The sequence below is a fragment of the Schistocerca nitens genome, chromosome 1 (assembly GCF_023898315.1).
Source record: "Schistocerca nitens isolate TAMUIC-IGC-003100 chromosome 1, iqSchNite1.1, whole genome shotgun sequence".
In the NCBI taxonomy this organism is placed as follows: Eukaryota; Metazoa; Arthropoda; class Insecta; order Orthoptera; family Acrididae; genus Schistocerca; species Schistocerca nitens.
In genome coordinates this window covers 864883435-864896119 of record NC_064614.1, presented here as the reverse complement: position 1 = coordinate 864896119, position 12685 = coordinate 864883435, and the positions used below count along the sequence as shown (strand labels likewise).

The following is a 12685-nucleotide window of genomic DNA, read 5'->3' as shown; positions in this document are numbered from 1 at the left end:
CTTTGCAGCTGATGACCTTGCTGTTTAGGGCCCCCACCATAAATCGTCATAGTCTAGAGCTTTGTATTAAATAACATTTGATGCTTGAGTATGGATCACGTCTGGTGTTCCTGGTGAAATCTTCTCGCATTTAGCACTAGTTGACTGCTTAAAGTTTCATCTTTACATTACACTCATTCTGACAATGTGCCGTGGCCAATACAAGATATTTATAAAATATCTTGCAGTGAGACATTCTTGATGCAACTGTATATCTTGCAGGAGCCGAGCTGTCTTGTCTCCAGATGGAAAGCATTATATACTGAATGGAAGCAAGATATGGATTAGCAATGGTGGGATAGCAGAAATTATGACAGTATTTGCTCAGACTCCAGTCAAAGATGAGAAAACAGGTAAGCTAGTCCTTTTGTTATGGAGTTAAAAAGACTAGTTAGAGTTACGGTTGAAGAATTTCCAAACAGTTTCAGTAGAATTTCCTCTTGCTTATTGATTATTTATAGATTTGTTTTGTAATAAATCTATCACATTTGATGGCTGCTTTATGTAGCAAATGTTTGTATTGTGGTATATGTACATCACACTGCATCTTCTGTATAGTTGTGAACCTGTTTGTGACAGAATGGCAGGCATCTGCATAGCCTGAATTTAAAATATGTAGCAGAGTGCCTTCCTGTCACATCAGCAGCTTGGTGTTAATTGGAAGATAGGGCAGCCACTGCCTGTGCACTCCATCATTACCATTTTCAAAAAAGTTAGTGAAGGCTAAAGAAAGGTTGTCTCCATTCACACCAAGACTGCCATTTCAAGAACAGCAGATGGCTCTTAATTAGTCGTGCCTGATGCCTGCAATAGAATTCCTGCCTTATGTGAGGTATCATATGAAATCATGTGAAGCACCATATGTAAATACCATATTTAGTGAATTTGTCATTTGTCAGTTTTCTTCGTTAAAAAGTCACATGGTGCGCCTGGTTGATTGCAGACATTTACTCTTCATGTTGTCTACAATGTGGGTTGAAGTAATTCATTTCTGAGTCAATAATATGTGAATGAAGAGAGAGACAGAATGAGAAACAAAAGTGAAACCTAGTTCGCCTTGTTCATTTGCTTTGTTTTGCCTAGCTTGAGAGATCCTAAAAGTAGCTGCACTACCACTGGTTTAGTTATGAGCTTAACATGAGCCTACACCTTACATGTCCCATACAGACACAGTATGCCAGAAGTAAACAGAAAGGAAATTTTTAGTTATTGGTGGTATATATGGATATCACCTGGAAAAATCGTACAGTATACGCTTTCATCAAATTTCCTATGTCCACAACGTTAATTCACACTTGATTTTGCATTAACATCTTTATAGTTTTCCTGTGATTTATGCTTTATAAAAAATGTTCGTGGAGAAAAAACTGATGTAAAAAGACGCTGGCATGACATTGGCTGTGAAGTAGTGTTTACTGATATTATGTGGTTAAGTTTCTGGACACCAGGGTGCTCTGTTCAGCGGATTCAAACCAGTGAACATATAAAAGTTGTAACTATTCATCCTGTATCTCTTGCCGTTGCCAAGCTCTGCTCGGTGCCCTACTGCGCATGCACAGTTTTGTGATTGTTGTGATCGTCGTGACACCTTTGGTTGAACCACATGTAGTGTTTTTTGTCGTTTGGTCACTTATAGTGCTAGTTGACACCTTTACTCACTTTGCTTTGCTCAAATATTTTTGGTTTAAGCACAGCGCCAATTACGTATTTTTTCATGCTGAGCAAAACATGTTTCGAGAATTTACTCTCATTGTCAGGTGCATTATTTACATATGTATTTTTTTGGTGATGTTACACAAACAATGTGAGTGACAGTTTAGCATGTGTGTGGTTTTCTACATAACTGATGAGACACAGTACCTGATCACCTCAAAAGGACGATTGCAGGGCAAGGGATGCAGAACAACACATATGCAGACACCACACAAATTACTTGCGTAAATATTTGCACTTGACAGAGAGAAAAAATTATTGAAACGCATTGTGTAAGCATGAAAAAATATGTAACTGGTGCAGTATTTCATTATTTAATAATGAGTGACAGCTGCAGGATATCCATCGGTTGATGTGTTAAATTGAGTCAAATGTTCCTACTTCTCACACAGTTATCGGTTCCAGTTACATCAGCAGTTTTTATTAGTTAATAAACCTTCATTAGATAATAAACAAGTCCCTGACAAGTATTCTGATGCCTACTATGTGCATATATCATATATAAAGTGCGAAAATGTAAAGGAGTATCATATACGCAACTTTTACAGCTTAAAACATTATTTCCCACATTGTACATTTTCTAGCATTTTTGAAGTACCATAAAAAGTGTAAAAATGGGGTTTCACTGTATTTTCAGTGTGCTAAAATAATTTGGTTCAGCTACCATAAGAATATTCGCCAACTTCGGAGATTCTAGAAATTGCTTAACATGTCCTATTGTCATTCATTGATGTCCTGTGAGGTAATATTTTGGGTCACTCTTCACTTCGAGAAAAAGTATTCATTTAATAATGAGATGAAATTAGAACTGAATTTGGGGTTAATACTTGTATGTTTTGTAAGCAAACATTAGAACAGTTAGGAATGGTATCATCATTTTATTTTTCTTCTTTATTATCTGTTGTCTTTACTCAGTTATCTGCTCTGGTTTAAAAATAAGTGGAAACCCCCCCCCCCCCCAACAAAAAAAAGGCAATGGAAAGAAAACATAAATTGCGACTGTAATGGGCAAATGATGAAAGTGCACAGGTATAACATGCGCATAAACTTCCTCTAGAAATAAAATGCCCAACAGCAGAATTGTGATGAAATGCAGATAGAATTCTTTGTAATGTTCACGTTATCATTTGCTTCTTTGATGGGCACAGACGATAGTAAGAGGTTCCTTTAGTAAATATTTTAGTAGCTGATTTATGAATGAATGATCATGCTTGGTTTCTTACAGCATAATCATACAATTTTTTTGAAACAATGTACCAGCTCATATCCTCAAAAGTACCTCTTATTCTTCTAATCCATCAATTTATTGCAGATTTTTAACTAAAATTGTCAAGTACCATTATTATATGATGATTGCTACAGAAATATTGGTGGCAAGACTTTTTACTTTGTATAAAGCATTTAATGTAGTACATTTTAAACACTTAAATGGTGATAATCATATTTTTTAGCTTTTAATGTCTTCTTTTGATGTGCATTCAATTCAGAATGATACACTGTATTTTGCAATTTTTAGTAATTTGTTTTTTGTGGTACACACACACACACACACACACACACACACACACACACACACATACGTTATAAAACTGATTGTCTTTGTTTTTAATTTAGGAGAGGTGAAAGACAAGGTAACTGCCTTCATAGTTGAACGTTCGTTTGGTGGAGTTTCTTCTGGTCCACCAGAAAAGAAGATGGGAATCAAAGCCTCAAATACAACTGAAGTTTACTATGAAGATGTAAAAATTCCCATTGAAAATGTCCTTGGTGGGGTGGGTCAAGGTTTCAAGGTATGTATAATATCACTGTGTCATTCAAAATATGGAAGTAATTGTAATTATAAAACATTACAGTTCGAAATGTATTGTATGAATTGCTATTATTAAATGAATTATTTTTTTAATCCATAGCCCATGCTGCATTCATTTATTTCTTCAGCATTCATTTAGAGATTACAGACAAAGAATTTGAACTTCACCCTGCTTCTGTTTAATCTGTTGCTTTTGCTCACAGTACTTCTATTTGTTCTTTTGATGGTCAGTGTTGTTTCATTATGATTTATGATTTCAACCAATGAATCTGGTTGGCAATGCTTAATAATTCATACACATCTACATGTATACTCTGCAAATCACATTTAAGTGCCTGGCAGAGGGTTCATTGAACCATCTTCACAATTCTCTATTATTCCAATTTCGTTTAGTGCGTGGAAAGAACGAACACCTATATATTCCCGTACGAACTCTGATTACCGTTATTTTATCTTGGTGACTGTTTCTCCCTAGGTAGGTCACTGTTAACAAAATATTTTCTGATTTGAAGGAGAAAGTTGGTGACTGGAATTTCGTGAGAAGATTCCGTCGCAACGAAAAAGCCTTTCTTTTAATGTTGTCCAGCCCAAATCCTGTATCATTTCAGTGACACTCTCTCCCATATTTTGTGATGATACAAAACGTGCTACCTCTCTTTGTACTTTTTCAATGTACTCCATCAGTCGTATCTGGTAAGGATCCCACACTGTGCAGCAGTATTCTAAAAGAGGATGAAAAAGAGTAGTGTAGGCAGTATACTTAGTAGATCTGTTAAATTTTCTGTGTGTTCCTTCCAATTTAAGTTGTTCGTAATTGTAATTCCTATGTATTTAGTTGAATTTATGGCCTGTAGATTTGACTGATTTATCATATAACCAAAGTTTAACGAATTCCTTTTAGTACTCATGTGGATGACCTCACACTTTTCATTATTTAGGGTCAACCGCCAATTTTCGCACCATTCAGATATCTTTCCTAAATCATTTTGCAATTTGTTTTGATCTTCTGATGACTTTATTAGTCGATTAATGACAGCGTCATCTGCAAACAAACTGAGACTGGTGCTCATATTGCCTCCCAAATTGTTTATATAGCTAAGAAACAGCAAAGGGCCTGCAACACTACTTTGGGGTTTCCTCTGTCTAGCCCAGTTTTGATGCAGAGGAGTTTGTTTATTAATATGTAATTCTCCATACGAAGGCAAAGTCAACCAAGTAAAATTATAACATTATTTGTGCACACAAAGAAGTTTTTTACACTGCTGTACAATTATTTAAGTCATACACTAGGATATTTCAGTTCATTGTGAACAGTTGGTTTTATATGCAATTTAGCACTGCACTTGCTGCTAGGACAGGATTGTTGCCACTGTCATCATTTCCGTTGGTCCCAAGTTATAAAGGCACTTACGGAGAAGTCATGAATTAAGTTGGTTTGTAAAAGTACCTGTGGCCAACATCCTACAGTAATTTGGTAGGAAATTATGAAAAACATCATCTTTGACATAAGGGCTTTTTCCTGTTATTGTTCTGTTAACCTAACAGAAATTTCTTATGTCTCACATATCTGGAAGTTCCTATTTCAGACGTTAATGGTTTTTGCAGTTACACATATATGTGGCATAATTGTGAGAATACTGAAAACAATAATTAGTCTTTTCAGTAGTTTTCCTTGTTTCACATTTGCTACAATCCTCAAGGCTCTCTTCTCCAGTATGAAAATCCATTTTCATATTAGTTTGACAGGTCGCACCTCACATCTTTATTCCATAAGACAAGGCATAAAGCATAAGACTAAACCAAAAACAACAGTCCTTAATGATTTAAAATTAAGGCATGGCTATAATATTCATAATGTATATAGATTGGCTATCACTTTTTTGCAGAAATGATTAACTTACTGCTTCCATGAAAGCTGGTCATCTATGTATAGATCCAAAAATTTACAGCTGGAGAAGATCTTTGACAAAATGTCATCATTCACAATATTTTGTTTCTTTTGAACACTTGTTTTGAAGTGAATAATACTTTTTTTCTGTGTTAACTTTTAAGTTGTCTCTTTCAGCTCTAGTTTTTCTAATAAAGTTTTGAATCTCTTCAGTTATGTTGGACTCACTGCCTGCCAAACAGATTTGTCTTCAGAATATGTAGTAATAAGGTCGTTTATTATCTAGAGCAATTGGAAAATCAAATACATAACATTGGAACTGGGACTATCCCAAAATTGAGCCTTGAAGAGTACCAATATTACTACTTCCTGCTCTTGATTTTCCCACCTCTAGCACTTCTTCACTATCAGGTTCACAAAGAGCCAAAGAAAGTGGTACACCTACCTAATATCGTGTAGGGCCCCGCAGGCATGTAGAAGTGCTGCAACACATCATGACATGGACATGAATAATGCCTGAAGAAGTGCTGGAGGGAATTGACACCATGAATCCTGCACGGCTGTCCATAAATCTGTAAGAGTACGAGGGGATGGAGATATCTTCTAAACAGCTCTTTGCAAGGTGTCCCAGATATTCTCAGTGTTCCAGTCTGGGGAGTTTGGTGGCCAGTGGAAGTGTTTAAACTTGGAAGAAAGTTCCTGGAGCCACTCTGTAGAAATTTTGGATGTGTGGGGTGTCGCATTGTCCTGCTGGAACTGTCAAAGGCTGTCAGAATGCACAATGGACATGAATGGATGCAGGTGATCAGACAGGATGCTTACGTATATGTCACCTGTCAGTTGTATCTAGATGTATAAGGAGTTCCAATTACTTCTACAGCACATACCCCACACCATTATAGAGCCTCCATCAGCTTGAACAGTCCCTTGTTGACATGCAGGGTCCACGGATTTGATGAGGTTGTCTCCCTACCTGTACATGTATATCCACATGATACAATTTGAAACAATACGCGTCTGACCAGGCAACATGTTTTCAGTCATCAACAGTCCAATGTTGGTATTGGTGGGCCCAGGCAAGGCATAAAGCTTTGTGTCATGCAGTCATCAAGGGTACATAGTGGGCCTTCAGCTCCGAAAGCCTATATTGATAATGTTTCGTTGAATAGTTCACGTGCTGACACTTGTTGATGGCCCAGCATTCAAATCTGCAGCAATTTGTAGAAGGGTTGCACGTCTGTCACCTTGAACAATTCTGTTCAGTCATCTTTGGTCCCGTTCTTGCAGCATCTTTTTCCAGGCACAGCAATGTTGAAGAGCTGATGTTTTACCGGATTCCTAATATTCACGGTACCCTCGTGAAATGGTTTTATGGGAAAATTCCCGCTTCATTGCTACCTTGGAGATTCCGTGTTCAGTTACTCGTGTGCCATCTATAACACCATGTGCAAACTCACTTACACCTTGATAATGTGTCATTGAAGCAGCAGTAACCAATCTAACAACTGTGCCAGAAACTAGTTGTCTTATATAGGCATGGCTGACCACAGTGCCGTATTCTACCAGTTTATATATCTCTGTACGTGAATAAACATGCCTATACCAGTTTGTTAGCCACTTCAGTATATAATATCTGCACACAACTGTCTACTTTTTAAATCTATTTCTAGTAATTGCTTAAATTTTCCAAGACACCACCCATCAAAATTTCTGAAGGAGTGGTTCATGATTTATTCTGTTGAAATCTTTAGAGGGGTCCAGAAATAGGCCTGTTGCTTGGGACTTTTCATTTTTACCTTTCTGTATATCTTGGCATCTCAAAGAGGACTTTCAGTGCTTAACATTTCTAGAGAAGGACAAGAAAAGAAAACAAAATAACTTACAGAGATTGTAATTGCCAAAAATTCTGCTACTCTTCTTTTTTATTCCCCACATTGCCCAGATTTGCAACAGTTTAGTTTTCTTCTTTGTATGCTACACTGATAGGCTTCCAGGGCAGTTAAATTTTGTTGTTCATTGATGTCCTTCATAAATTGCTGAATGCTTCTCTTGTCACCTCTCTTTCACCCCAGGGTCATTCCACGTCAAATCGTGAGTGTCATGTCACCCATCATCTCAGATTTTCATGAAACTTTGCACATTTGCTTGTACTTATAACACAAGAACTTCTAGAAAATCTTTTTGCATTTTTAATGTAGTAATATTCTGATAACTGGCTTCTGCAAGAATGTCAATGCAAAATCATACTTATGTACATAAATGCCCATAATTCAGGTGTATATGAAGCTTTTGATTTGGAACTTTTTTATAAGGTAAGAGAACCACATACTCTACAGACATGTAATTATTCAAGCAGTAATGTTGCAAAGAACAATACCAAAAAATTTAATATATGTCACTTTCCAATTTCCTGAAAAAGTACAGACACATTGAAAAATGCTTATATCACATTTCTCCAACCTGATGAGAACTTACAATTGGTCTTAAATAATTCCCAAGACAGTATACATAGTAATAAAATAAAATTATTAATGAGTTTTCTACAAATGGACACACAAATAAATCTGAAATAACAATACTTTGTGTTGTGATGAAAAAAAAAAAAAAAAAAAGAATTTTAAGAAAGATCATCCATAACTGACACCCACTGCTTTAGATTTTCATGAAACTTTTTCTACTTGTTACTTTGTGCATGGCAATAGCCAATGCAAAATTTCTGCACATACTGCAAGTAATTTCAGGGGAAAAAATGGAATTTTTTTACAAATTTAAACACTGCAACTGAAGTTTGTGCAGACAATAATAATAATAATAATAATAAAAAGAAGAAATTGACACAACTAATCGAAATATCCATACCCAATACAACAAATATACAAAAGAAAACAGGAGAAAAAATTGAAAAATACATCCAACTGGCTGAGGAAGTCAAAGACATGTGGCATCAGGATAAAGTTGACATCATACCAATTATAGTATCAACTACAGGAGTCATACCACACAATATCCACCAGTACATCAATGCAATACAGCTACATCCAAACACATATATACAACTACAGAAATCCGTAATTATTGATACATGTTCAATTACCCGAAAGTTCCTAAATGCAATATAACACATACCGTACAGTTAATAGGAAGTGACGCTTGATCAAGGTCCGCGTCACATTCCATTCTCAACCAGACTTAACGTCTGAGAAAGTAAAGAAATAATAATAATAATGTTCTGCCAGTCATAAAAGGCGACGAAAAGAACAAACCACTAATAGGGCTAACCCCCCTTTTAGTGTGATTAGTTGGTTCAGGACAGAACTAAAGAAGCCTCGGACAAGCGCCGGCATGGTCGGGGACGACGCTTGAACCCTATGCCCGGCCACAATGGTAACGACACTGCTAGCCAACTGGAAAATGATTCAAATCCAAATAGAGGTGTTTTGCAGGATATGCTTCCTGCAACCACCCTAGAAGGAAAACAAAGACAGAGGTTGAGATGGTCAGATGAAGTTAATAGACACCTCATGGTCTGTTATTACCAAGCAACAAATCTAGGAACCAACACAACTGGATACACATCACAAGTATACACAACATTTATCAACAGATACCCAGAATTAAAATTTTTAACAGAACAACAACTAGCTGATCAGATCCGTGTAATAATCAAAAATAACAGGATACCCCAGTCAGAATTGGAAAACATCAAACAACAAGTTCAACAAATACTGGAACAAAATAATGTGCAATCAGAAGAAGAAGAAAATACAGTAATGGACTCAAACATCCCAGAGCAAACAAACAAAGAACAATATGCACCAATTAAACAGTCAGAGGAAAACGAAATCTTAAGACAGCCACCAGAACAAGCACAAATAGAACACGAAGTGACACAGATGTTAGATATAGAAGAAAAATTTCAGCTAACATATATAGAGTACAAAGACACAAATACAGACATTAGACCATTCTTGCATAGACCACCAAATAACCCACAAGTCGAAACAACAATAAAAACCATCAACACAATCATACACAACAAAATAAATGAAAACACAACTATGGAAGAGTTACAACTACTGGTTTATATAGGAGCACTCACTACACTAAATATACACACTAGGCAGAGATCAGAACCAACCAACACACAGAAGAAACCCACAAAACCAGCATGGCAACACAGGCTACAGATCAGAATAGAAAAACTGAGAAAAGACATCGGACAGCTAACACAATTTATAAGAAATGAAATGTCAGAAAAAAAACGAAAAAGGTTAGGTAAAATCTCACAACAAGAAGTGATAGAGCAATTAGATGAAAAGAAGCAGAAATTACAAGCATTGGCCAAACGACTTAGAAGATACAAAAAAAGTGAAAATAGAAGGAAACAAAACCAAATATTCAACACAAACCAAAAGAAATTTTACCAGACAACAGATAACACACACATTAAAATAGACAATACACCAAACATAACAGACATGGAACACTTGTGGAGCAACATATGGTCAAACCCGGTACAACATAACAGGCATGCACGGTGGATACAAGCAGAAACAGATACGTACATGATGATACCACAAATGCCTTAAGTGATAATTTTGCAACATGAAGTCACCCAAGCAATTAATTCTACTCACAATTGGAAAGCCCCTGGAAAAGATAAAATAGCAAATTTCTGGCTAAAGAAATTCACCTCAACACATTCACATCTAACTAAATTTTTTAACAATATGGTTATAATAGAGGGAAACATTCCACGTAGGAAAAATATATCTAAAAACAAAGATGATGTGACTTACCAAATGAAAGTGCTGGCAGGTCGACAGACACACAAACGAACACAAACACACACACAAAATTCAAGCTTTCGCAACAAACTGTTGCCTCATCAGGAAAGAGGGAAGGAGAGGGAAAGACGAAAGGATGTGGGTTTTAAGGGAGAAGGTAAGGAGTCATTCCAATCCCGGGAGCGGAAAGACTTACCTTAGGAGGAAAAAAGGACTGGTATACACTCGCGCACACACACACACATATCCATCCACACATATACAGGCACAAGCAGACATCTCACAAGCAGACATATTTAAAGTGTCTTTAAATATGTCTGCTTGTGAGATGTCTGCTTGTGCCTGTATATGTGTGGATGGATATGTGTGTGTGTGCGAGTGTATACCCGTCCTTTTTTCCCCCATAAGGTAAGTCTTTCCGCTCCCGGGATTGGAATGACTCCTTACCTTCTCCCTTAAAACCCACATCCTTTCGTCTTTCCCTCTCCTTCCCTCTTTCCTGATAAGGCAACAGTTTGTTGCGAAAGCTTGAATTTTGTGTGTGTGTTTGTGTTCCTTTGTGTGTCTGTCGACCTGCCAGCACTTTCATTTGGTAAGTCACATCATCTTTGTTTTTAGATATAAATTATTTAACAGTTACATTGCAGACCCATACACATTCCCTGATACACTTACACAAGGAATAACTTATCTGAAACCTAAAGATCAAGCAGACACAGCAAACCCAGCTAAATATCGCCCCATAACATGCCTACCAACAATATACAAAATATTAACTTCAGTCATTACACAGAAATTAATGACACATTGTACTGGTTGTTACCTATCTCGTTTCTTGATAACTGAATGAAGTGGAATCTTACGCGGTATATTGTGGTAGGACCACATTCGCACCACGTGTTTGTAATTGATAATAATGCGAGTAGTTCCAGCACAATTTCAGCAAGGCTTATTTATTAGTAGCTGCTGAAAGATTACACACTGCAGATCTCGTTTGTCTAGGGGTTTTGTCTGCAAAACATTACTCTAACAAGCATGGCCTGGGTTTTCTTCTTGTTTGAAATAAACACTACCGGATTCGAATTACTTTCGGCTAAAAATAATATTTATTCGTACTCTCTGTATAGTAACTACAATATTTTCACTTCGAACATTGATATCCTAAAAATGCATTATACTGTACAGGTCACGTAAACACGTCCATCTCCCTCCAATATCGACAAAGAAGTGGCGGGCAAGCCAACATGTGCCCGGAAGTTGCAGACATTCCTGCATTCCAGATTCTTTGGTCTTCTGACCTTAATACACTCCAAAGACACATATAAATAAATACATATAAATATACAACATTTATCATCTCAAACAAATCCATTATTTATCATAAAAGAAAATATTCATAAATAAATAAATTAAACACATTGTATGGCAACATAATGAAGTTACCTTAACTCTCTACTGTGGGCATCGTACTTTTCGCATGAGGTAAAGTTTATCTCTGACAGTTAATTACATTACAATAGCCCACCAGGACTTACAAGTGTACCTTGGTCCACTTGTCAGTCCGATACAGAAATTGCATCATTGTCTTGGCTTGTATACAACTTTTTATCACAACTGTAGTAAACTGTTTATTCTTTCATCAACCATTGACTTCCTCCTTTGTCTCACAACATAAATTACATTCATACATATGTCAATTTGTTGCCCAGAAATTTACTATAAAATAATACTAAAGTTAAAACATTTTCTCATATTAGAACAAACATAGGACCAACTCCTATATCATCAGTGAGGTTGCAAAAGTATTTCAATTCAACAACACTATTCTCTCATGAGCCTTGTAAATTATGTGATATCAAAATTAAGAGACAAAATAAGCTAACAAATTATCTGTGTTGTGTTATAAACAGAGCTGAATAAAAACAGTTATGGTGAGCATGATGTAAAACAAAAGCACACTTGCATATACAAGAAAATATATTCTATTAACTATACAATTTTTTTTTTAAGCATTATGGTATATTTAAGAGAATGAACAAGATTTCAAAATTTAGGAGATTTGCTATTCTCAAACTGTGAGGGTGGGTGACATGTCTTGTCTCCTAGCATCATCAGTAAAATAAAATCCCTTATTTATCAAGTTCACATATTTTGCAATTCATTAAATACTGTAAAATTACTTAAAAAAAACACATAGGAATCATGAAATCTAATCTTATAATAGAATTATGTGACAATCAGTCTAGATACAACATCGTTTTGCATGAGATGTGTTACATGGCATAGTATGGTGACTGCATTTTTTTTTTCTTTCTTTCTTTACTTCCAGTAAAATTCTTTCCAGATAAAGGCATGTTTTTAGGCTCAGTTTGCTCTTTTCTCAATATACGGCTTCAAAGAAACAACATTCCTAAGACCAAACAGCTTTCTCGACTTGGGATATACTAA

At 36.1% G+C, this 12685-nt stretch overlaps 1 protein-coding gene across 1 annotated transcript in view; it reads left to right on the top strand.

Moving 5' to 3' along the window:
- LOC126263530 (very long-chain specific acyl-CoA dehydrogenase, mitochondrial) overlaps positions 1 to 12685 on the top strand; it is a 104132-nt gene that overhangs the window by 35849 nt on the left and 55598 nt on the right. Inside the window, exons 5-6 of the mRNA XM_049960627.1 lie at positions 262 to 392; positions 3367 to 3542. Of these exons, the coding sequence (XP_049816584.1) occupies positions 262 to 392; positions 3367 to 3542 (307 nt within the window). The remainder of the gene's footprint in view (positions 1 to 261; positions 393 to 3366; positions 3543 to 12685) is intronic.